Source organism: Balaenoptera ricei, chromosome 18 (genome assembly GCF_028023285.1).
Source record: "Balaenoptera ricei isolate mBalRic1 chromosome 18, mBalRic1.hap2, whole genome shotgun sequence".
Taxonomy (NCBI): domain Eukaryota; kingdom Metazoa; phylum Chordata; class Mammalia; order Artiodactyla; family Balaenopteridae; genus Balaenoptera; species Balaenoptera ricei.
Genome location: NC_082656.1, coordinates 79790376 through 79817504, shown reverse-complemented (window position 1 = coordinate 79817504; position 27129 = coordinate 79790376). Strand labels below are relative to the sequence as shown.

Below are 27129 nucleotides of genomic sequence, written 5' to 3'. Positions count from 1 at the left end.
GCCTCCACCATCACCTCCTGCACTCCGCTCACCGCCGGCCGCCGGCCCCAGCCTCCGACTGTCTCTCTCTCCCCCCTCCCTCCCTCCCTCCCTCCCTCTCCGCCTCTCTCTCTGCATTATTGTTTCCCACTCTACAGAGGATGGGGTCGGCAGATGATTAGGTCGGAAGCAAGTCATATCTTCCTCCAAAGCCTGGTAATATTTATGTAGGCAAAAAGAGAGAGAGAGAAAAGAGGGAGAGAGAGAGGGAGAGAGGGAGAGGGAGAGGGAGAGAGAAGAAACGGGAGGAGGGGATAAGGAAATTAAACCCTTTAAGTCAATGCATATCGTGGTGACACCGGCACAGGAGCCCTCACGGTGGAGTCGGCCAGGGCTGTGCGTTCCCAAAATATGACCAGGGGTGCTTGGATGTGTCGGCAGTATGACGACGGGTTAAAAATCTGGTTGGCGGCACCCCGGGAGAACGAGAAACCGTTCATCGATTCAGAGAGGGCTCAGAAATGGCGACTGTCTCTGGCATCTCTCTTGTTTTTCACAGTCCTGCTCTCTGATCACTTGTGGTTCTGCGCCGAGGCCAAGCTGACCCGGACCCGGGACAAGGAGCAGCGGCAGCAGCAGCAGCGGCAGCGGCAGCAGCAGCAGCAGCGGCAGCGGCAGCAGGAGCCCTCCTGGCCCGCGCTCCTGGCGAGCATGGGGGAGTCCTCGCCCGCCGCCCAGGCGCCCAGACTCCTCGCCGCCGCCTCGGCCCCCGCCCTGCCCCCCTCCCCGGGAGCCGGCGGGGGCGGCCAGGGCAGCCGAGGCAGCAGCAGCCGGGGCGAGGCTCTTGTGCTGGGGCACTCTGCCCAGCCCGTGTGGCGCCTGGAGACCTGTTACCCCCAGGGCGCCTCCTCGGGCCAGTGCTTCACCGTGGAGAGCGCGGACGCCGTGTGCGCCAGGAACTGGAGTCGGGGGGTGGCGGCCGGGGGGGAGGAGCCGCAGGTGAGGGGGACGCATCCAACTCCGCTCTGGAACTTGTCGGATTTTTACCTTTCATTTTGTAATTCCTACACACTTTGGGAGTTGTTCTCGGGGTTGTCCAGCCCCAACACTTTGAACTGTAGTCTGGATGTGGTGCTCAAGGAGGACGGTGAGATGACCACTTGCAGGCAGTGCGTCGAGGCTTACCAAGACTACGACCACCACGCTCAGGAGAAATACGAAGAGTTTGAAAGCGTGCTCCATAAATACTTGCAGTCGGAGGAGTACTCGGTGAAATCGTGTCCTGAGGACTGTAAGGTAGGAACAGTGGATTTTCCCCATCCTTGCGCTTTTATATCCGTGTGTGTTTGGTTGAGGCGTCTTCTAGAGTATTAAAATGTTTTTTGGACTCTGGTTTTTTTGTTACTTCACCGTTGTTTTTGTGGTTATAAGAGCTTGACTTGCTGCTTGATTTGGGACTATCCCGTGGATTGCTGGTGGACTGGTGCCTTCTTCTGGGATCCTTGGAAGGTCAGGAAGACCCTGGTCTTCTGAGAGAATAAAGCCAGTGCTATGGAGTTGGTTCAAACTCTGTTTCCTTTTTTTTTTTTTTTTAAGTGGAATTTGAGTGAAGCTTGTTAGGAAGACAGTGATGGGATTGCATACTGATGACCGCAGCTAAAATCAGAATAGTCTGAGACAGGCATGTATGGTCTGGCTTATGGGCCTGACACATGAGCTCTCTGATTGTGACATCATTAAGCTGGTTGGCCGAAGGGACAAGAGAAAGTGTTTGTGGCTGTTTATGTACGAGGAACTAAAAACGTGTTTTACTTGTTTTACAGGGGTAGTTCTGGCCGTTTGGAAAGTCTGAGGGCCTACCTAAGCGTATTTACTCACATAAGTTTCCTGTTTCCTCTTAGAAACTTGTATAGTTATTGATCGGAGACTCATTATGAGTAGAAAGTTTTAATTAAGTATCTGGTGATAACTGATCAATGTTAGATTTTTTATCAGCCACCTGATGTAATTAGCTTGAATTTTCAGGATGCTCTCCAGAAGTACTAACTGGCAAATGCTTGATCTATGAATGAAAAATACTGAACTCATTAATAACGTATATTACCTTTAACCCCTTCCTATTAATATAATAATGGCTGTAATCCTTGCTGATTGACAAAGAAGTGTATGCAAGTTTCTTAAGAAATGGCTAATGCAACCATGGGCGCTTGTCCTAGTAGAAGTGTTGCTGTCCGTGGTGCTGAAATGAGATTTGCTCAAGAGCTTTGTTGAAGATGATACTGCAGTGACCTTTAGTAGGGAAGAAATGATGACAGAATCTCAGTAATAAGCCTTAATGTTTTGTTCCAAAGGTAATTTCTTAAAGAGTGCAATAAAATAGTATTGCTTTTCAAAATAAATAACACAGCACATTCTCTCTCTCTACCTTTCTCTTCATTACTTCCCCAGCCTCTCCACGGGAACACAGCAAATGTCCCTTTCTGGCCTCACTTGCTTTCTACTCAGAAAGCGTAATCAGGGGCAGTATGGATCAAAAGATTCTGTGATACTTTCACAAGAGAACTGGCCTAAGGGATACCTACTTAAAATGAACATAGTTCAAGGGCTGTATTTTAGTTTGGATTAATTAGTTGTGCTTTTGACAACTAAGCTGAACTAAAACTAAACTTGTTTTGCCAACATTCTTTAAGACCAGAAACATATCTTCTTTGCAAATAATAATATTGCATTCACAACATTAATTTAGAATGCTACTTCATTAGATAAATGGATTTTAAAAGTTTTTTACATATTTTTCTTAGCCATACCCCAGTAAGTCATGCCTGGGAATTAAACTTAATCTTAATGGTAGAAGTTAATAATGAATGACTAGTGTATTTATTGCAGTTATTTATTTTGACAAGATACGTTGCATCAGAATTGCAAGGACACTGATGTGCCTGCTAATTCTACTACTAATAAAAAGCTTGCAAACGTTTCAGTATATTTATGTTTAAAAGTGATCCCTTGTAATAATTTGAATTTGCTTGCCTCCTTGAATGTAAACTCTCATAGAAATTTCTAGTAATTCCAATTTGTATAGTTTCAGTATTTAAATGATAGTCTACATTGCCAATATACTAGAGCATATTTTCAAATAAGTCTGTCAAATATATTTTTGTTTAAATATTCAAGTTTTAAATATGTATAAATGTATATTTTCCTCTTGACCTGAAATCATTATCAACTTTATACTTATATCATCATAGCTATAAGGCACAGTGTAGGTTAAATTAATGTGTAATGTTATGAACTACTTCTGGATTGTGTTCTCATATAAAGTAGTAGTTGTTAGCTGTATACACAAAAGCACATTATAAAAATCTGAACTCCTTTTTAGAAACATTTCTTCACAATGAAAAGTAAACACAGACATTTGAGTTTTTCATCTCCACAATACAGGATTTATTACTTGTGATGCCTTGTAGCTATTTCTTGGTTGGTTGTTTGTCAGCTGGAAACACTTGAAACATTTATTCCAGGATAACTGTTCTCACACAGCTTCAGATTTTAGGTGCCGGGGGGTTGGAGGGGGGCAGTGTTCGGTGTTCTTGGTTGATAACTCACAAATCTGTTGATTAGCTCCTGAGCTTCATATACAGCTTCTTTATGATTCTGCAGAACCACAAACACATCCACATACCAAGTATATTAAACGGCTTAAAATGGTACTTGTAGTCTTTGAAAAATGTGTCTGAGTTTCTTTCTGAACATTTTTACTTATTTCAAACATACTTATAATTATGAAATGATGACTGTCTTCAGGAGCAATGTTCAAGATATATAGTCTGTGCAAAATTTTCCACATTTTAAGGTTAACAGCAAAGTCTTAGGCAACATTAAAAGTAAATGCATTATATTTCTGGAATTGGTAATATATTCATGAAAAAATCCAATTTAATAGTTTATTAGTATATTTATAAATTTATAGACAGGAGAATATATGCAATAATATTAGCTATACAAATTAGTAGAATCCATATTTTAGGAGCAATATGTTAACTTTGTTATACCCATATATAATTAAATGATTAATACAGTGATTTCTGACTTTTAAAAGTTAGGTCATGTTATTACCCTCTAGTTTTATAATCTCCCCCATTAAAAAAAATGCCACATTCCATATACATATGAAATTAAAATGGATTAAATTTAATTTTTATTTAACTTGATTTAAAGGGCTTTTGGCCTGTTATACTGAAAACAAAACAAAAAACACCTTAATATTGATCTAATCCAATCATATTGTCTTGGGCCCGTAGTAGTTGGAGATCAAATATAGCTTGGATTTTCTTTAGCGAACCTTTGTTTGCAACATATAATAGAAATCATTTGCACCCAAGAATATTTTTTAATATTCATAGAAATAGCTGGTTTAATTTTTAAAGTAAATATGCACTTTTATTGGGGAAGTAACTTATGGTAAAATAAAGAACAAGAACTTCTGCATGTATCATTTAGACTATAGCATTCAAGCTGCTATATTACCTAAATCAAGTAGCAAAAATTTGACAGTAATTCTCTGGATTTTGCAGTGTTATTCAAAATAATGTTTTTGATATACAATAAGAATCTGAAAATCTTCAAATTGGCTTCAAATTGGCTTCAATATGAAAAAATACACTATTCTAAGCTACAGAATTACATATGTATATTATTAACATGCCTGAATTTTTACTTAAATAAAGAATTTTTCTTAAATATGCCATTCTTTACCTCCTAAGCATTCTTGAAATTACATATTACAAAACTGGGATGTTTAGGGAATATAAACTTTTATGTTACAGGTAAACTTTTGTTAATGAAAGTTTTATTGACTTACTATTCCTTAAGACAGATGGTCAGGGAAAGTGGGTGTGAGATTAGATTCTAACATAAATCACTGCATCATCTGTATTTTAGTTCTCGCAGAATAGATTCTAATCTTTATACTATCAAGAATGTGTGCATTCTTATATTTTTATATTATAATTTTGTATTAAAGCAAATTATATTGCCTATTTTTATTTAACAGACAATGACCAAAAGAATACTCTGCCAGTGTTTGGCATATATAACAACTGTGATACTCAGGGCTTTCTGTATTGTTTGCAGAAACGACTCAGAAACATTAACCAGTTTGAGGACATAGAATTTGGGTTACATAATGTGCAAGTTAAAAAAAAGGCATTTTTAAGTCCTTATTTATTTTGATGTCATATACTGTAGATTCTTAAAAATAGTTTTTATAAGGAAATAAAATATCTAACAATTCTTTCCACTTAAATATTGAATCTAAAATATTATTTTGCTCTTACTCGTTTAAGTGCTGTTGTACATATTATGTCCAGAGTGTGGAATACGTCTGCAAATAGATCTCTTTTATATTATACCACTGTGTTATTTTTAAATCATATTTTTATAGTTGAATTGCTTCTCTGTAAAATCAAATAGTCTAACCTTCAGATGATCACATTAACCATTAATAAGGCCATTTATAGTATCAAAGCCACTTTCATAACTGTTTTTATAACCCAGATTTTCATTTTCATATTTTTGCTCCATATATAACTACTGATTTATGATATGTGTTTTATTTTTATCTTAATTTTATTTTATTTTTATCAAATTTTATCTTAATATTATATGCTGTTGCTTTATAGACCAAAGGATGATTATTCTTTTTTAACTTTGGACTTGTAACTGGGTCAAATTAGTAGCTATATAGGGCATAACCACAAAGTTTTGATAATTGCTGTTATACCTTGGTTTTAATCACTTTAATTAGATGAGATTGGTGTCTGCATATGCAAGATGAATTAAAATGTGAAGGAAAGGAAATCAAATAATTTTCTCAGTCTCATGCTCCCTCACAAATAAATTATAATCCATTAAGATGTATTTTCATACTAGATTGAATATAAAAGAACAAATATACAGATAACTATTTGAGACACAATACTAGCTTGGTTTGAATTATCTGACCTATTGCTTTCATTTCAATTCCCAATTTCCTTTTTAATCTTAATCTTCTAAGTTGACCTCACATTGACTAGGCTCCAATCATGTTGTTGTATGCTTTCTATTGATTTACACTGAAAAGATGTTTCTTCAATATCAGTAAACATTTACTCTAGATCAGTGGTCCTTGGGTTCACATTAGAATATCCTGGGAGTCTCTGAAGACACCCCCAGCCCCAGGAGATTCTGATTTCATTGGTCTGGCTTGTGTCATGAGCCTGGGATTTTCCAGTTTCCCTGGTGATGTGCAGCCCAGGTTGAGAACCACTGTTCTAGTTGAGTGCCAACCAAAGTGGAAAGACCTTTTAGCTCCTGTGCCTCAGTAATGAATACATAATAACCTCATTTGTTCAACTGATGAAAAAGCAACTTAAATTTTTTTTAAGTGGTAAAGGCAGTAGGACATAGCCAGAGGGCAGGGGAGCAAATAGGTAGTGACTGGGCTGAGGAAGTAGATGAGAAGTGAACCAACTGGGTGCAAAGTTTAGGGAATGTACCAGGAGAGAACATGGAGAGAAGGAGAAGGGTGCATAGAGGACCAGAGTCAAGGATGGGCCTCTTGGCTGTGGATTTTCTGTCTTTTAGCCAGAACTGTCATTATACTAGTGTTCACTAATACGCTGAGCACGTGAATGCAGAAATTGGATGATTGTCTCTGTGAGACTGATCAACTATTTGATTAGAGGAGCCTCAGCCTCCTTATTTTTGTCTCTAATTTTAGTTTATATAAATGGCTAAAATTTAGAATTTTTCAAAAGTATGGGTTGGTTTTAAGAGAAAACATTTTGGCTTTTCGTAGTATTTCACATAGTTCGGGTTTATTCTTTCTTCACCTGTTCACTTTACTAAACCTAGGAAATTACTAATCCTTTTTTACTTTTCTTTTTCCATTGTAATGATGAGCCATGTTTCCTTTTTTACTTATTTCTGTCATAGTGGAATAACTAGTTGATATTCATACAGTGTTTTGAAGATACAAGTTGCTAAGTAGGCACAGAATACTACCACACCTAATTTAGGAATTCATTTTAGAGGGATCTTATCATTGTTCTCTTTTGAAGTGATTGTAACATAGTCATATATTTTTTAAAAATTAATTAATTAATTTATTTTTATGGCTGTGTTGGGTCTTCGTTTCTGTGCGAGGGCTTTCTCTAGTTGCGGCGAGTGGGGGCCACTCTTCATCGCGGTGCGCGGGCCTCTCACCATCGCGGCCTCTCTTGTTGCGGAGCACAGGCTCCAGACGCGCAGGCTCAGTAGTTGTGGCTCACGGGCCTAGTTGCTCCGCGGCATGTGGGATCTTCCCAGACCAGGGCTCGAACCCGCGTCCCCTGCATTGGCAGGCAGATTCTCAACCACTGCGCCACCAGGGAAGCCCAATAGTCATATTTTTTTAAAGTTTAGATTACAAGATGCTGTGAAACACTAAATTTAAGTTTTACCTTAAATTAATAAGCAATTAAACCTTACAATCCAAATCATGAAATTATAGTAATAAAATGTTTTAATTTACCCTGGATTCTTTAAAACTGGAAACAAGAGTTAACATCTGCCTTTCTTTGGTAATAAATAGTTAATGATTTATACTATGTATTATAGTAGAATGCATGAAAATATTTTACTTCTTGGGTGTTGAAAGTGTTAAAAGGTAATAGTTGATTTTTCCCCTCCCTTGGTAGTCTGTTTCTACACACAGTCATTTATTTAAAAAGAAAAGTTGTAGATGTTACCACAGATGGTAAAAAGAAAAATATCCTGCAAAAAATACAAGTCTACTGTGTGTTTAAATAGTGTTACCGATCTTAGCAGCAGCAGTAGTGTATCTACATGTGTGCGTGACGGGTGAATGCAATAATTACTTCTTTGGAAATACTTTGGGATTTTATATGTCAGCTGCTCTGCCCTGCTTGAGAAGGAAATTGGGCTCTGCTCAAAACTCTGAGTCTTCACCCCTTGGTCTCCTCTTCTTCCTGTCAGTGTGCCTTCTTGCTCTCATCTGGCTGAATCCTCTCCTGGTGTCTGGAAGCTTCACTTGCAGGGCCTGTGTCCCATGGGAAACCCGAAGTTCAGAAGTCTTACTTCTCTGCATCTCTACTGACATCAAAAATGATCAGTCTTTTTCCTACTGAACTATCACTGACTTAGTTTCTTTGAAAAGAAAACTGAACTAAGATTTAAATGGATGATCATGACAATGTGTTATTAGTTTTTTCAGAAAGTGAGTTGAATCACTCAGAAATTTAAGTGCTGGAACGAGCTTCAGTAGTAGCTAACAAGCTTTAGAGTTTATTAAAAGTCAGAAACTAGTCTAATTCATTTAATTGTCACGTCATCTTTATGAGGTAAGTACTATCACAATTTTACAGATGAGTAAAGCGAGGACATAAAGTTAACTGTTCCAAGGTCAAACAGCTGGTAGTGTTAAAGATCAAGTTCACTTCCTCACTTGATCGTTATTTTCTTTTTCCCCTTCGTTATGATCATTACAATCATACCAAAGAGTGAAGAGATAAGTATAATAAATCCACAAATAGATTTAACACCTATTAAAAACCTCACCATATATACTTCTTTTTATTTTTAATTTATCATTAAAAACATTTTATAGATGATACAGAAAGCTAAGATGACAAATTTTGGAGCCCTAGACAGCTGGAATGAATGGCCAGGAATTCCTGGTTCATCACTGCAAAGTCTTAGAGGGAGATATGAATATGAATAAATGGTATGACGATCAGCAGAACACTTAGACTTCTGCTTTCCTTTTTAGAGTGGAGCAGAGAAAGGATAAATATACAGCTTTGGAAGGAAGGAAGTAAACTTTGGAAATCTGTGGTAGTTCGTACACTGAATTCATGTTAGATAAGATACCGTCACTTTCTGTTTATAATTTTTAAACAACAGTCCAATTTTTACCATATTGTTTTAAAAGGTGTTGAGTTTATTAGTTGAGAATTGTGTACACATTGCCTGACATCTATAACACTTAGGAATCTTAACATTTATCTAACCTTTATTAGCTTCCTATAAGCCTTATCTCCAAATACAGTCACATTGGGGGGTCAGGGCTTCAACGTATGAATTTTGGGGGACATAGTTCCACTCATACGTTGAGTAAGGTATATGGCAAGGGTTGTAGGAAATACCTTGGAAAGATGTGCTCAGTTGTGAAGAACCATGTATCCCATGCCAAGTCTTTTTGAACTTCATTCTCTGTGTGATAAAATATCAGAGAGGAATTTTAATCAAGTGATTTACTTGGGATGGTTTGTTTTTCTCAAAGCTTAGCCCTGGCAGCAATGTGACGATAGGTTGGAGGAGGGTAAAGTGATGTCAGAAACTAAATTTTAAATTATATTTAATTTCAATTAGCCTTAATTTAAATAGCCCCATGTGGCTAGTGGCTACCATGATGGACAGAAAATTCTAAATGACTATGATGTCTATGGAAGTGGAGAAGAAAGCAAGATTCAAGAGACTTTTCTGAGTTCAAATTTACCAGTTAATATGTAGAGGAAGGATTTGAATATTACTCCGCCATAAAAAGAAACGAAATTCAGTTATTTGTAGTGAGGTGGATGGACCTAGAGACTGTCATACAGAGTGAAGTAAGTCAGAAAGAGAAAAACAAATACTGTATGTTAACACATACATATGGAATCTAAAAAAACGGTTCTGAAGAAACTAGGGGCAGGACAGGAATAAAGACGCAGACGTAGAGAATGGACTTGAGGACACGGGGAAGGGGAAGGGTAAGCTGGGACGAAGTGAGAGAGTGGCATGGACATATATACACTACCAAATGTAATGCTAGTGGGAAGCAGCCGCATAGCACAGGGAGATGAGCTCGGTGCTTTGTGTCCACCTGGAGGGGTGGGATAGGGAGGGTGGGAGGGAGACACAAGAGGGAGGAGATATGGGGATATATGTATATGTATAGCTGATTCACTTTGTTATACAGCAGAAACTAACACACCATTGTAAAGCAATTATACTCCAATAAAGATGTTAAAAAAAAAAAAACACATGCAAGGGAAAAAAAAACTTTATAAAAGGTGAGACTCTGGATGTGGATACATTTAATGAGATAGGAAATACAGGAGGAAGAACAAGTTGGGATTGAGACTGGTGAAAGAAACAGGAGTCCATTTTTGGAGATAATGACATCAGGAGATGTCCAGTAGATAGTATACCACGTAAGTAGGGCCTTTGGGTGTGAAGTTTACTCTCTGTGCGTCGTGTAGCTTGATCCAGGGAGCTGTGGGCAGAGATTAGATGATTTAACAAAACAGATTGCTTGGAGAGAATGTCAAAGATGAATTCTGAGGAAGAGCAATATTAAATATTGAATGTCAAAGACAGATGAATTCTGAGGAAGAGCAATATTAAAGGGTTTGGGCAGAAAAGGGACCAAGAATAGAGACTGAGAAGAAACAAGAAATGAGAGTGAAAATGGGGGAATGAGAACAGAAGAGAGAATGGAGGAGGGTGGGGGAAGAGGAGGGGGGAGGAGGGAGGGGGAGAGGCAGAGGTAGAAGGAAAGGAGAGAGAAAATCATTAGAATGTGATGATCTGAACAATACAGGGAAGAATTTTAAGAAAGATACAGAGTCAGTCAAGAGTGTCTTATGTTGCAGAAAGAACATATAGGATGAAGCCTAGAAATAGGTCACTGCATTTGGCAATTAAGTCTTATTGACCTTACAAGAGTAGTTTTGTAGAATGATGGAAGAGATGTCAAATTGTGATGGATTAAGGAATGAGTTGGAGTTGAGGAAATAAGAACTAGTCCAAACTATTCTTCATTAAGTTCAGCAGTGAAAAGAAAAAGAAAATGAAATAGGTGGGAAGATGAGAGTTTAAAGAAATAAATATTTTATGATGAAATAAACATTAGAGTATTTGTAGCTTTTGATCTAGGACCCACAGATGGGAGTATGATATTGAAAGTACCACTTTCAGAAAAAATTAGTGAAGGCATCAGATCCCAAAGAAGAGATACTAGGCTCTGATCTGTTGCTTACTCTTGGGGAGGAGGGAGGTTTTATCTTGTACATTGTGCTGTGCATCTAAGATCCTTTGTTTTGTTGTTTATATTTTAAATAGGAACAATGCTATAATTTCAGGATTTCAGACAATAAGCACAATTATTATCTTGAATATGCTTAAATAAAGTAGACTATTCATTTTCAAATAGTATAAAATAGTTACTGGCTATAAATATGAGATCATAAATAATTATATCATGTGTGTTACTGCAAACTATTTTCTTTAGGAATGTGCTGCCCTGGGGTTCAATGACATATTTAGAGAGTCCATGGAATTAAATATGGCTATCTTGTTATACATTTTCTTAAAAAATATTGATATGTTTGATAGAAAGTTCTAAAAATAGAAATTAACTTAAAAAAAAATAAAAATAGAAATTAATTTTAAACCTAATAGAGAAGTATAGTAAAATGGTTAAAAAAGTATTGAGGAAAACTGGGTTCAACTCCAAGTTTCATCACTTATTAGTTATATGACATCATCCACCTTAAAATAGGGAGTCTAACATCTCTTTCGTAAGACAGTTATGGGGAGAAATCAAGAGACTCTCATGCAGATTAAAGTACCTAATCTAGGGCTTGATGATGCCCAATAAATGGTAGCAATTCATTAAAACAGAAGCCACAGGAAAATCAGTGAAATTGCTTCACTTGAGATCTCATATAAGTTTCCTGGTAAACACCACTCATTTTTATGAGAGTTTTATAAGCAGACTTTGCATTCTGCACAGTAAAATTCTCAGTTTTATTACATCTACATTCCTTCTGCTTCTCTAGAAAGATGACTAATGGTGATTCTTTAGAATGAAACAGAAAACAAAAATTCAGCTAGGGTGAAAATGTTTCATTCCTAAAGCTTGACTTTTTTCCCCCTGTTATTTCAGATTAAAAATTAACATGTGCTGGGTTGTAGACCGAGTGGATCCTCTTAGACTGCTGCAAAGGAACTTGAGCCCCTTTGTGTACAAACCTTTTGGGGAGGACAAGCGGAGAAACCATTGTAATGACTCTCCATCTCCTGGAAACCTCTGGGTGAAAATAATCTTGGGGGAAATTCTTTGTTATGTAGTCTGTCAGGTATTGCAAAGTCTCATGTGCCTCCAAGTTTCATTTTAAATGTTGGGGCCCTTTGCTCTACCCACTAGCTACCTGGCTTTGTGTTTTGTTTTGGTTGTCCCTGTTATTTTCTGCTCTTCTCCCCAGAACTTATGCACTCGGCCATACTTAGTAATTTTATTGATTGGGGAGGGAGAGGAAGTAGAGTAAAAGATTGCCTCGGCATTTGAACTAGAGCTAGCAGACAAGGCAAACATGGCAGGTGCCAAGATATGCAAGACTGTATGGGCTAGAATAAAAGACTTTAAGCTGTGCTCCATGAATGGGAACATGATTGCCCTGAGGAAGAGAAGATGCAGGGAGACATAGCAGGGTTCTTTAATTTGATAAAAAAATTGTCATGTGGTAGGGGAGTCTTATTATCTAGTACTTAGTTTTGGTCTAAGGGTAAGAATGAGGTTCTATAAGCAGGTGTTTTAGAAATATCACTCCTCTACATAAGAGAGAATGTTCTATTAGAGGATAAAATGGAACAATCTGTCTGGAGAAATCAGGTGCACATTGCTACAAAAGATGTACAAATAGGATGGGAGCTATCTGCCATGACCCTTGAGGGCATCTTACCTATGTGTTGCAGGTTGGCCAGAAGATTTTAAATATTCTGTCTAACATCCTTTGGCATAAAACGAGGCACCCAGAAGTGATAACTTTGCACAGTGAGATTGCACTATATTCTTTGCCTAACACCTTGCTCATAGTAATAGTTCTTTGCTTTTAAAAAAGGAAGTCTTGACGACTTCAACTTTAAATTATTTCTCTGGTTCCCATTCATATTGTTGTCAACCTGGATAATTTTAAAAAGAATGAATCAAATACATGTGCTTGTCCTGAAGAAATATAGAAATTGAGCTGGACTAATCTCTAAGTAAATTTTTTGTTATTGCTGATAACAAGAATAAATACTCATTCTTCTCTCCTAATCACAAACACATCAGTCACTTTTATAAACTCTCAAATGACCTTTTGAGCAAAGCAAGACTCAACGACATGGTCAGATCTGAAGGAAAGTGGGTGCGGCCTTCCTCCGTTGGTCTTGCAGCACTTCTTGTCACACGTGGATTCACCCCACATACAGTTTCTGTGGGGACATTATCACTAGTAATTAAAATCACTGTATAAAATTCCCATTCTTGTGGAATTGTACACATTAAGTTTTTAAAATAAACGAGTTCTACACGATAACTTTAGCATCCTTATCTTATTTAATCCCCACAACAATCCACTATTATGGGCAAAATTAGCTTTCTTCAACAAATGGGTTAACTAAGGCTTAGAGAAGGTAAGAAATGTGCCGAAGTTCTCACAGGCAAATGTGGCGTAGACAGAACTCAAACCAGTAACATCTGGCTCTTAATCTCATGGCCCTGACTTAACTATTATAATATCCTGTTCACTCTGTCACAAATCACTGCTCATGTCTAGTTTTTAAAAAAATTTTTTAGGGGGAGAATGTGGGTGGGTGACAGCAGGAGTGGATAGAATATAAAGTTCTTTGGCACATGAAAGAAAATGTAACTCACTTCATCCAATTTTTCTGTTGCAGCAGCTTGGTGTAGGAAAAGAGCATGGGTCTAAAAGTCAGAAACATCTAGATTCAAATGGCTGTTCCATCAATCCTGTAAGGTGGGGATACTTATATATCCAGGTCGAGGAGTCACTGAGAGAAGAGACAGAGCAAGTGTGTAATAAAGTGTAGCTGGCGAGGGAGCTCCCTGGTGGCCTAGTGGTTAGGATTCCAGGCTTTCACTGCAAGGGCTCAGGTTCAGTCCCTGGTTGGGGAACTGAGATCCCACACGCCGTGCGGCCAAAAAAAGAAAAAAAAAGCGTAGCTGGCAGGTAGAGTTGTCATCTTTTCAGTCCAAGCTACTCTGAGAAGAGAGGGTGGCGTCACGCTGCAAGGTATACTCTGCTCTCTTTACTGTTAGAGACTGAGCTGGTAGAGCACATGGACAAGTTTGTCCTTCTAATCCAGTTGTTGGTTTCTGGTCAGAGCTGTCCTAGTGTAGAGGTCGTGGATTTAGTTTCCATAGAGGCATTTAAAAAGGCACTGGTGACGTATTTAATCTTGGGAGTCACTATGACTCTAGATAAGCAGTGAGAGACTGTCTGGAGAGAAGCAAGTGTTTTTAAAAAGGTAAATCTGAATCCTAAGCCATTTAAAAACAGAATCTCTCCTTCCGCCTAGTGAAGACTGGACTGGTCACTGTGGGCCATTGGGCAAGGAGGTGTGGGCCCTCCCCCCCCCCCCCCCTGTGCTTTTCAAGGCAGTGGCTTCAATGCAAAGTCCAGGTGAAATAATGGGAAAAAAGACCACATGCAAATGCAAACGATCTTGCTGTCAGTGGAGCTGTGGGTCTTTATACCTGACTGCTTTGTAGAGGGTTGGCAAAGAAATGGCAGATTTCAGGTATGTTCTATTTGTCCCAAGGATTTCTAAATATATATTGAAATTTTAAGAGTCTCTTATGAAAAAGTGAATCCTTTCCTATCATTTCAGTTTAGACTTTTTAAACTAAATGTTCGTTTTTATTCAGTGTATCTGAAAATTTCAGTAGGATGGAATTCAAGTCTGAGTAAACAAAATCCTTGTCAACATAGTTTGGCTTCATTGACGAATATAGATTATTTTCAACTGTCATAGTTATAACTGCTCAGCCATGGACTTGATTTCTCTATTTGATTGACTGGCTCTTTAAGATTATTAAAATAATTGATTCGGTCTTTAGGTACTTGATATTTTTTGTTCTTATGACTTAATGGATAAAACAGGCCAACTTTGTATGTGCTACTTCGCCTACGAGGAGTCAAAGCAGCTATTTATCTATTCTTTTTGGCAAAAGCAAGCATATTAAAAGAGTACCCAGACTCTTATTTGTTTATTTAGTCTTTGAGAAATAAATTTCTCATTTCCAAATAACTTCAAAATCTAGGGAAAATTAACAAAAATCCATATGAATATTTATGTATTAAATTTGTAATTTTACATTTCATACATTATATTAAGTGCTTGAACTTTTCATAACAAAAATCTAAAATGGTTCCCCAAAGATAGTGGGGTTGATTTTTGATAGTCCTCAATTATTTCATAAAGGTAGAGATTTTAAAAGGCCCTACATACAGGAGTAATTCTTAACATGGATGAAGAGGTCGGGCTTTGCCCCAGTCGCACTGTCCAGACAGGCAGCACCCCTAATGCGCATGCCTGAGAGTTCACTCATCACTTGGTTCACTGTTACAGCTTCTCCAGTATTACACTCTAATTGGACGGATGTTTAAGTTTCTCACAGTATACGCCTTAAACAGATAAATGCAAAAGCTAAGCAATGCAAATTTGCATTTCTTTAACAACTTGATTTCATTAATAAACTGAAAACTATATAGCTAAAGGAACCCAACAATTTACTTTTTTTTTTCAAATCAAGACTAGATTTTGTAGTAGGTGAACTGTAGAAAAGTTAACTCATGATAGATATTGTTCAGGGAAAAACATTCTATCTTCATCCAAATATATTAATTTATCTTAATGGCCGGACAGTTGACATACATGGGACCAGATGAAGGTGCTGCAGATAGACCGAGGGAAACACACAATGATTAATGAGAGTCCCCATTTCCTACCTGTGATCGATTGTCATGAATTTACTTTTGTCTGTGTAATGCTGTCTCCATTCTGGGCTATTTTGTACGGCCTTGAGCCTATTCCTATTCTACTGTTTTTTTTTTTTTTTTTTTCCTACCGTGACAATATATGATGCATTTAATATGGTAAATTATTAAAGAGAATTTCCCAAGGGGCTGTTCAACTCAGTTCCTCTGACTTCTCCAATTAATGGTGAAGGGCCATTCTCAGGGCTGCTGGTCGATGCTTGTTGTGGAATGAGCAGGTGAATCAGAGGGACCAAAGAAGTGTCAGCACTGAAGAGAACACATGCATTTTCTCAGAATGATCACAGTGATTATTTGCAAAGGATATGATAATTGCCATCCAGATGTATTAAAGGATACTTCATAAAGAACATTTTAATAACTTAATTTGTGATCATTGCCTCTGGGAATGCACTTTGTCATACAATTTTTGTGTGCTCTATAGGAAAAAAACAGTGTAAGGACAAATGAATATTTCTTTTTAAAAATAGATCTTTAGTGGAAGCTGTTCTTAGATAATTTGAGCACTATTATTATATGGCAGTAGTAATTTAGGCACTGAGATAAAAGATATCCCGCAGTGCACCTAGTTAAAAAAGGAATAAATAATCAGACTCTTCATCATGTGTGACTCACATATGGACGTGAAAAAAATGTAAGAAATTTATATATAAACAGCGTGTTTACTAAAACAAGAGAAGGAAAGAATGTGAGGGAAAATCCAAGAGAATATTTGATTTTCTTTTTCTAGGTACATGTTTATGAGGACAAGATTAAAAGGCATGTAAATCTCTTAATCTAAAAGCTTTTGTGTTCATAATCTGCTACTGAAAAAAAAAAACCCAACAACTTGGTAACAAATTTTTCTTTTCACATGGTCTCACTTTCAACCTATAAATGAAAATTAGATTTCATTCAGAGCTTTGAAATCAGGACAGTGTTGCAATTTCAACCTGAAATTGTTCCTTCTAACTTGCTTATGAGATGTTCATTGTTTCCCTCTTAAAAAGACAGTTGGCCCTAAGTCAAATAATTACCAAATACCAATTTTATAAAATATGGTGCTTGATATCTTTGTTGCTGAACAACAGAGCTTTTTATATGTTAAATATAAACCCAGTATTTTATTTCTACATGCTTCTTTATGGGTAATTATGGGTTTGAAAAGTAATAAGCAGCAGTGTAATTATTCCATAGCTTGCAGTGGGGATGTGTGTTTCCTTAATCTGACCACTTAAAGAAAGAAGTAGCTATTCATCTCTGAACCTTTCCAGAAAAGCAAGTTTTAAAAAAATTCAATGTCTTTTTCCAAATTTAGAAGACTTTAGAAAAATATATCACTGTTTGGTTCTGCTGATTAGTTTATGACGTTTAAGAGACTGGAAAGATATTTATAACTTTACAATGGCGATTTCATCTGAGAAATCACCTGGACAGGTCAAATAGTTCCAAAAATTCAAATAACCCGCAGAGAAATGTTTTAAAATATCACTTTCCACTTAAGGAGAGTGTTGTGACATCTGCAGCTTACTTTGATATGGTTTAGGCAGAAAATATAAATGTAATTATGGAAACATTTGCCAAATCTAGGTTATGGCTATATGAGTGTTTAGTTATTAGTCTTTCAACTTTTCTATATGTTTAAATTTTTTCATAATTAAAAAGTTTTTTAAAAGCAAATCAATGGCCTTCAGGGAGGAAAATGTTCACTACTTTGGGGGTTGTTTTTTGTTTTTTTGTTCGTTTGTTTGCAAAGGAAAAAAAAACTCAAGCTGCTTCACTTCAACCTTAACTTTAAAAAGAAGTTGAATATAATATCGTCTCATTTTTGCAATTACTTATGAAAACTGGCAACCACTCTGTTGAATAAAATGTTTAGTAAATTACTGAAAAAACTGATGGGTTCTTTCCTTCGTGATGATTGTTTGCCTCTTCCTATTCTACCCGACGTTTAGATAATGCCACTTGCTCCTGATTATACTGTGCCTAGTTTTCTTTCTTGATTTCTGGCCTTTAATTCTTCCCAAAATATTCCAGATAAATTGAATGTGAAAATTTGTTCAAATGATGTTTAGAATATTCCAAAGATATGGCTAGTAGGTGGATGATGCAAGAGGTGATGATTTTAACATGTGAGTGAAAATGTAACTGTTTTTTCCTAAAGAACAGTTAAAAACTCTGTGGCTGAGAGAGAATATCATAATAATCACCCACTTGAAAACAATTAAAGTTATAAATGCAGAGTAAATTATTCAATTTCAAGTGGACTAGTTCACTATAGTTCCTTAATTTAAAAAAATCAAAACATGAGGATTTCAACTGAATATTCCAGATAACATGGCCTTAAAATTACTCTTCCCTCAAAAATTTCAGCAGATATATTTGGTACTTTATTTATTTGGACAGTTATACTAATTTCCATTTTACTTGCCACATATGGACACACAGTGAAACACATTAGTATGACCCAATGAAAGACATAAGAAGCTCTTTGGAGAGGACTCCGCTATATATCTCTCCATGACACTGTTCATATGCAACCTCAAACTGAATCTTTTCAGTTGTATTGTACACAGCTTGCTCATAGGCATTGTTAATCTGCTTAACATCATACATGTCAAAACTTCTCAGATGATGAATTGGGCATGAGAGTCAATGCAGGAATATTGGCTACTAAATGAATTAAATGAACTGGCAGGAGAAAATGTCATAAGAACAACTTCAAGAAACTGCTTACCAGCATTGCTAACCAGAGCGGGAAAGAATTCAGTAAGGTACATGAGGCCACATAGGTTTCTTTTATTTCAATTTTCATTAGTTTTACTCAGTGGAACCTCTAACCTAATGGAGAATCAATCATTCAGCAAGCTGTTATTGAACACTGTCCTGTTATCTATTGTTGCATAACAAACCACTAAAATGCAGTATAAAACAACAACTATTTTATTACAGTCTAGGATTCTGTGGATCAGGAAATCAGACATGGCATAATGGGGGAAGCTTTTCTGTCCTCTAAAGTATCTGGTGCTTTGAGAAGATTTGAAGGGCTCAAGGTGCCTTAAATGGCTGGGCATTGGGCTCATCTGCAGACTCTACTCACATGTATGGCATCTGGCCTGGGACAGTTCAAAGGCTGGACTCAGTCGAGACTGTCTATGAGAAAGCCTACCCATGGCCTTTCTGTGTGGCTTGGGCTTCCTTACTGTATGGTGGTCTTGGGTTCACTGACTGCCTTAAAGAACAGCCCAAAGCTTCAAGAATGCATGTCCCAGCAAACAAGGAAGAAACTGCATAACCTTTTATCACCTGCCTTGGAAGTCACAGAGCATCACTTCTGCCCTGGTCTTTTGAATAAAGCAGTCACAAGCATGCCCAGATTCAGAGAGGGGGCGTGCTTGCACCTCTCAGTTGTAGAAGCATCGAAGAATCATGACAATGTTTTTTAACCAACACAAGCTCATTTTCTTCTTTCTTTTCTTCTTTACAAGTGATTAGACAAAAAATGTGAATAAGACATAACTCCTAGCTTCAAGAGTAGTCTCAAAACCTAACAGGAGAAACAAATGGACTAGTACATATGTACGAAATCAGTATTATGGACTTATCATGTAAATCATCCACATGTTGCTAGAAATTGTCTTCAAGCTAATGTTTTCAGTGATTTCCTACTTTCTTTCTTTCCAATAATCTGTAATTTTTGAAAATCAAGACTGCTTCTATACCATAGCAATGTAATAGAAAACAAATATAAGATAATTGTTAAGAGCGTTAATTAAAAGTCTTGTGCCCTTTGTTTACTTTTCTGCAAAATGGGGATAATTATCAGACCTACTTCAGAGAATTAAATAACTTGGTCTATCACTAATGCTAGGTGCTAACTGTGAACTATTATGATCCTAACAGAGAGGAAAATTGTCCTCCAACTTTGGGCATAGCTTTGCTGCCTACCCACGAATCAAATTAAAATTAAAAAGTAAAATTTATATTTACAAAGACAGAGAAGTAGATTTTCATCAATTATTTTCCCTATACTTGGGTTGTTGACTGATTAACAAACCTTCTTCAAATCAGATGACCAAAGCAGCCACTGTAGAATTAAAAGCCAGAAATCAAGAAAGAAAGCCAGGCACGGTATAATCAGGAGCAAGTGACATTATCTAAACGTCGGGTAGAGTAGGAAGAGGCAAACAATCATCATGAAGGAAAGAACCAATCAGTTTTTTCAGTAATTTGCTAAACATTTTATTCAACAGAGTGGTTGCCAGTTTTCATGGGTAATTTCAAAAATGAGATATTATATTCGACTTCTTTTTAAAGTTTAGATCGAAGTGAAGCAGCTTGAGTTTTTTTTCTTTTTTTGCTTTGCAAACAAACGAAAAAAAAACAACCCCCAAAGCAGAGAATTCCATTGTATTATCTATTGCTCTGTAACAAATTACCACAAATGTAGAGATTTAAAACAATGTACGTTTATTTTCTCACAATATCTGTGGGTCAGAGTCTGGCATGGCTTTGATATGTCCTCAGCAAGGCTGCAATCAATGTGTGGGCCAGGGCTGGGGTCTCAACTGAGTCTTTACTAGGGAAAGACCACATTCCAAACCCGCACGATTGTTGGTGGAATTCATGCCTTGCAGACTGTGGAACTGAGGACCTGGGATACTTACTGCCCATTGGCTGGATGCTGGCTGCCCTTGGTTCTTTGCCAAGTGGCCCTCCCTAGGGTAGCTCACAACCTGACATCTGGCTTCTTGAAAGACAGCAAGGGGGAAGGTTTCTCAGCAAGACGAATGTTACAGTCTTTTGTAATGTCATCATGAAAATGACAACCATCACCTTTGCCCTGTTGTATTCTTTGGAAGCAAGTCCCAACCACACTCAAGGGGAGGAGGCTACCCGAGGACATGAAGACCAGGACAATGAATTGTGGACACATTAGAGACTGTTTGCACATCCATTACTGTCAAAGATCCCTCAAAGATATTATTCTTTAGATAAGCAGAGACAATTTCATGTATTTTTAAATCATCTCAGACAAGATACGTCTTCATTTTTGTTTTGTCACTAAGTCGATATTTGATAAATATTTAACTATTAATGTAGGATTTCATCAGCATTATTAAGTACAAGTGTGTTTTATTGCAGGGACATATGTAAGTAAAATTTTATTAGGCTTGATTCTGCATAGAGAAAATGGAATTTTAATTAAAGAAATTGAAAGTGGTCATTTTCAAGCCTTCTTATTTCTTCCAAAATTGTTTTGTGTAAAGTCAACATTGTAAAGCAACTATACTCCAATAAAAATTAAAAAAAAAAATTCTAATTTAAATTTTCTTTGCAGGGCTTCCCTGGTGGCGCAGTGGTTGGGAGTCTGCCTGCCGGTGCAGGGGGCGCGGGTTCGGGCCCTGGTCTGGGGGGATCCCGCGTGCCGCGGAGCGGCTGGGCCCGTGAGCCACAATTGCTGGGCCTGCGCGTCTGGAGCCTGTGCTCCGCAACGGGAGGGGCCGCGGTGGTGGGAGGCCCGCGCACCGCGATGGAGGGTGGTCCCCACTTGCCGCAACTAGGGAGAGCCCTCGCACAGAAACGAAGACTCAACACAGTCATAAATAAATAAATAAAAGAACGTGAATTTCTAAAAAAAAAAAAAAAAAAAAAAAAAATTTTCTTTGCAATATTTTTTAAAATTTAAGAGATTTGCTATAATTATAGAATGATAAATGTCACATAATTGCTTTAGATGAATACAGTCCGTTTCCTAAAATGTATTTTTAGGGTAAATTAATGAATTTTAGAACCTGTAGTTTCTAAATGTAGACCTATAATTCCATAATAAGATTAACTTGTTTAGACCAATAGAGTAATTGCATATGCCTATTCAGTCATCTATATAAATCTCATTTGTCTGGAATGCTGCCCGTAGTGCTGAATTCAGATGAAAGTTTTCAGCAGTGGGATTTGAAATAAACATGAAGGCACTTTAGGGCAGCTGCCTTTATGAATAGAGGTCTGGAAACGATCTCTCTTAAACTATTCTGATCCAACTAGAATACTTATTTCTTTTTACCATTCTGGAATGGCAGCTATTCTTCTAGGAGCTGCTTTTTTTGTCTTTAGTCCTTCATCCTCATTAAAGTTCAAATTCTGCATACCTAACACTGCTATACATTTACTTGAGTAAAATGGTTTTCCAATTTCTTGCTTACTGTATGGTCTTTTTGTAGGGAGAGGAAAAATATACCTGGGGTAGGATTGGGAGTATTGAGTCAGACTTGGAAGGTGAGAAGGCTGTATCAATCAGGATAGGTCAGGTTATGGTGAATTAATAAACATCCCCAAATGTCAGTGACTTACAACAATAACATCTATGAAAGATTTCTTTCTTGCTAACAATATATGTCGTTGTGGATTGGCAGTGCCTCCGTTATACATTTTCAATCCAGAGTTCAGTCTGACAGAACAGTCGCTGTTTAGAACATTGTCAGTCTTGTGGCAGAAGGAAAGGAGACAGGGAACCATAATCTGACTCATAAAAGTCCAGCTCAAAAGTGAAACATACCACTTACAGCTACGTTTCACTGACTGAAGCAAGTCACACTACCACTCCTGTGTTCAACAGAGTAGAGAGGAAACTAGGGTGTTTGTCAAGTGGTGATACAGTCTACCAGAGATAGTAAGGATAAAATGCAGAGAATCTGGGCTCAAAGAAGATATATTTTTATATTTCAGGACTTTGCTTATGGTTGGTACTTTTTAATGTATTTTTAAAAAATTGTATATTAAATCCAACTCTGCCATTATCTTCCAAGTTTTTTTCAGGAAAGTGTTCCAAAGATTACCTTATTAGTGGCATCCTTTTGGATGGTATGATAATGGAGATAAAATTGACATAATGGATAGATGAGACTTTTCCATATGTAATTTTAAAATGTAAGTAGTTTGAAAGCAAATTCTAACTTTCTGGGGAGTGGGAGAAGTAGAATGGGGATATGTGTGGAGCAGTGTTTTGGAGTCCTCTCCCCAAAAGCACAGGAGTTAAAGGAATCCCAAGATTTAAAAGGGTATTCTCAATTACATTTCCCCATTTATATCACTGTGGTTTTATGAAGTTAAATTATCTAAATAGATATGCTTAGTATTGAAGAATGCTTAGTATTGAAAATGGAAAACACAGTTTGGAGATAGTGCTCTAATTTCTGGATTTATACTCATTGAGGAACTGGTATGGTTTTGTGTGGAGGAGCAATTAGATTGGCGCTTGGGTAAACAGGGTAGGGTTAAGGTTACCACCGTTCTGCCTGCCTCAGCTTGCACCCATTCTTTGTCATCAGGTATCTCTGTGCCACTGCACAGACCAGACCTTTTGGTTGTTTAAAGAAGCTGAAGTGGGTCACTATTTGAAAAATGAGTCCAAGCATGTGCCACCCGATAGCATCATCTTGGTATTTAAAGGAGAGAATGGAGTTAACAGTCCTTCATCTGGACTTGGGTCATGCCAAAGTGATAAAAGAAACTGGTACAAAATTAAGAATTTTAAAAAGTATTTCTGGATTTTCCTTTTGCCATAAATGGAATCATCTTCTTGGACATTCTGAACTTTTAAACTACATATAAGTTGTTCATTTTTCATATGCATAATTATTGACTTAGAATTAATGTGCTATGTAAAATTAGTTCCAGGTCTTTATTATTTATACTTTCAGGACAGTTGGTACATAATTATTCACTAAATATTTGTTGAATGGATATATCCATTTGGAGAAAATCTAGTTTTAATTCCATAATTATAAAAAAGTGGGGTAGCCAAATCTGCTGTGACTCTCAGAAACACGTATCCTTACGCTACACTCTTAAAATCAGGCAGAATTTAACTACGGTCTTTTTCTGCATGGTTTTTAGATGAAGTCATGTTGGATCAGAGTGTCAAAATCTTGTTTGAATTAGGAAAAAAGAAGTTAAGCAAACCCATGTCTTCATTTCAAAGTATATTCATTCTATTGTCAAACTATCAGTGGTTGCTGGATTTCTTCAAATCAAAGCATGATTCATATAATTACTGTATTATGATTAGCTTTATTAAAGGACTGAAGGCATTTTAATGGTTTGTGATGAATGAAAAGAAGATGGAGTATGAAGAACTAGTCTGCAGTGAGAACTGCTGAATGTTGAATTCAGTTATAGTTATTGTTGAATATTCTTTAAATAAGATTGAATCCAGAGGCAAGACATTTTGTTCCTTAAAAAAAAACCCATTGAAGTATATTTTAAGAATGACCTACATAGTAATGAATTTTCAAATTCTTATTAACATCCCGCAAAAAAAAGAGAGAGACAGAGAAGGAACTCTGGCATAATTACTTTGGCTTTTTAAGTTTAAATTGATGCTTAAATTCATTTTAAGTTTTCTTCTGGTCATTTCATAAGAGTCTCTTATATAATTATTGATTTTATAGATTTTCTTTAAATATGTATTTTATCAGTGGCTACTTACAACTTGCTACTCAACAGATTGTACTTATGTCTAGTCACAAATATTGGAGGAGGGAATGTTCAGTTATATTCTAATTAACTATTTTTAGAACCCTTCAAAAAGGAGTTTCCTTTAGAAATTTGATAAGAGGAGAGTGAATATTAATGTTCATTATTTACTAATTTACATCAAATTTAACTATGCAGAAAGTAAAGACCAGGCAAGTTTTGGTGCTTCAGTACTTGAGTGGAAAATAAGAAACATACTTTTACAACACTTTGTCTCTTTAGAAGCATTTAATGTTAGAGGCAACGTCTGTTTTATAAAATAGCATTTTTGATCATCAGTTGATAAGTAGTTTCTCTCCAAATGTCTTTAAAGTGCTTTTAAGTTTATTTTCAATTTATTTTCTGCTTGATTCCATTCACAGATGGCTTCTGTTTCTACTGGCTCTTCTTAATGGGTTTTTGGTTAATTTGGCCTCTATCCCAGGGAAGACAGCACAGAGGTCTTCCATGTGCACATTAGAAGTTATAGGATGTATCTAATGGAAAACAAAGCTGAAATAAGGAATTACAGTGATTAGGTTTGTTCACTTCTAGATTTCATTTCAAGGTGAACCTCTTGGGGAATCTTATTAAAATACCAAGTCTGATTAGTAGATCTGGGCCTGAACTTCTGCATTTCCAACAAATTTCCAGGTCATTACCAGGATTCAGGGACATGGAATAGACCATGTTTTGTGTTGCAGTTTTGTGGGGTTTGAGGTAGTCGTACCACTGAGACTTGCTCACGTCCCACCTGCCTTTGTTTTAGCAGCCCCTTGGCATGTATAATTTAACATTCAGAGTTTGAAAGTCCATTACTTGTAGGTTTAATTTATAATATTACTGAGGTACAATTTTAAATTGCAGTTATGATAATAAGTCATTTATCAATTAAACATATATGTATTGATATCCTACTGTATGCTAAGCATTCTCTTAGGTGCTTTGTGACAAAGGCAAACAAGACTCTCAGACAAGCAAATGGATAATTGGAATATAGTGTGATTATTGATACTCTGAGGGATGTCCAGGTACTATGTGAGGCTTTGGAAAGCCTACTTAGAGGTACCAGTGTCTAAACCGAAACCTGAAGCCAGCAAGGGTATGTGTGTAAAAGGACAGAGAGACGCTCTGGGTTCCCTGCTGCCCAGAGTGTGTTCCATAGATCAGCAGCGTAGCCCTGACTGGGGAGCTTGTAGAAATGGAGTCTTGGGCCCTGCTTTGGACCTGCTGCATCCCTGAATTAGAATCTGCATTTTAGTAAGCTCTCCAGGTGATGCATGTGCACATTAACAAGATACCCAGGTAACTCAGTCAAGGAAACACTGACTGTAGGTGAGAGACAAAAAGGTACTTTAAACAGACTACAATAAATTTATTTCATTGGAGGAGACAGCTGAGCAAACATCAAAGAGCTGGCACCTTGAAGGCCAGGAGGTGAAAGAGGTTATTCTTGAGTTTTTAAGTCAGTTTATCACAAAGTACACATTCTTTTCATTGTTTTTAATAAACAGATAAAAATGTCTGGAAATGCTAGGTACAAAGTCCATTGTTTGCTGGGAGCTCTGCCACCTTGAGATGCAGCTTCTAATTATGGGAGTTGGTCCTCTCTGGCTTCAAGTGCTTTACTGAAGTCTCCATACTAGGTCATTCAGGGAACAATCTCTGCCTGAAAAACCTTAAGTTATTTTGCCAGCCATAAGAACGTTGCTTATGCCAGTCTACTCTAAGCAAGGTGTTTGTCTTAAGGACCCTCACTCATATGCAACACGCTGTACTTCATGTCAGGATCCATTTCCAGCGATGCAGGTTAAGCTGTGGCTCTTCCTAATGGATGCTCCCCATTTAATTTCAGATGTCAAACAAAATAGACTGGAGTCTCAGGAATATAAATCATCATGTAAAAAGCACAAGACAGACACAGTCTTCCTGAATTTGGCCACTTCCTGTGATGGAGTATTTTAGGCTCGTTGAACATAATGTGTTTACTTTCCAATGTAGAAATCTGACCACTGATGACGAATCATGAGTCTGCTGTGGTACTGGGCCAGCCCATGGTGTCTGGTGAGAACTTTTCACCTGGACTTGGATCAAGGTAGTTTTTACTCTTTGGTATCAGAAAACAAGCAACGTGAAGGTATAAATAAGGAAGAAGCACAGGGGCTTGTCAAGACAGTTGAGTTCTTAGAAGCCCCGTGTATATACCAGAAAGGTCTATGGAGACACGTCCACTCACCTATGTGTTTGCTGCCTTTTCTACCTTTAGCCACATCAGCACAGAAATCATTTTTACTTCCATATAAGCAGAATATTCTAGACCTTAAAGTGCAACTTGTGTGAGTGCCAGAGCCACCTCTCTTTACCTGCCCTGTTCTTTGGCCAGAGATTTCTGTTTCCCTTTCCATCTGCTTTGGGTCTCTTCATGAGCAGGCTTGACCACAGCCTCCTGCTAGTAGAGTATTGGTTTCATGTACTGAGGAGATTACTAATACAATTCCGAGCGATTATGGGAGAAGAGGAGAGTGATATCAGTCAAATGAGGTTCAGAATAACGGTTACAAAATTAGAAGATTACATGCATATGGGCGATTATTCAGGCATTAAAAAAAAGCACCAAGTAGAAGTTGAAAAAATATCGAAGCTTGCATTTTTAAACTAAGTTTCAGAATTTAAATAATTTCACAAAAAAACCACTTTTATAATCTTAAAATATTATTATATTTTTATCTTAAATGTATAATCCCTCAAAAGTTATATAAAGAGACCAAGACTGTTTTATTTACAGTGA

General features: G+C 37.2%; 1 protein-coding gene across 1 annotated transcript in view; it reads left to right on the top strand.

Moving 5' to 3' along the window:
• Nucleotides 1-295: 295 nt before the first annotated feature.
• NALF1 (NALCN channel auxiliary factor 1) overlaps nt 296-27129 on the top strand; it is a 593804-nt gene continuing 566970 nt past the window's right edge. The window contains exon 1 of the mRNA XM_059902846.1: nt 296-1275. Coding sequence (XP_059758829.1) covers nt 391-1275 — 885 coding nt within the window. The 5' untranslated portion in view covers nt 296-390. The remainder of the gene's footprint in view (nt 1276-27129) is intronic.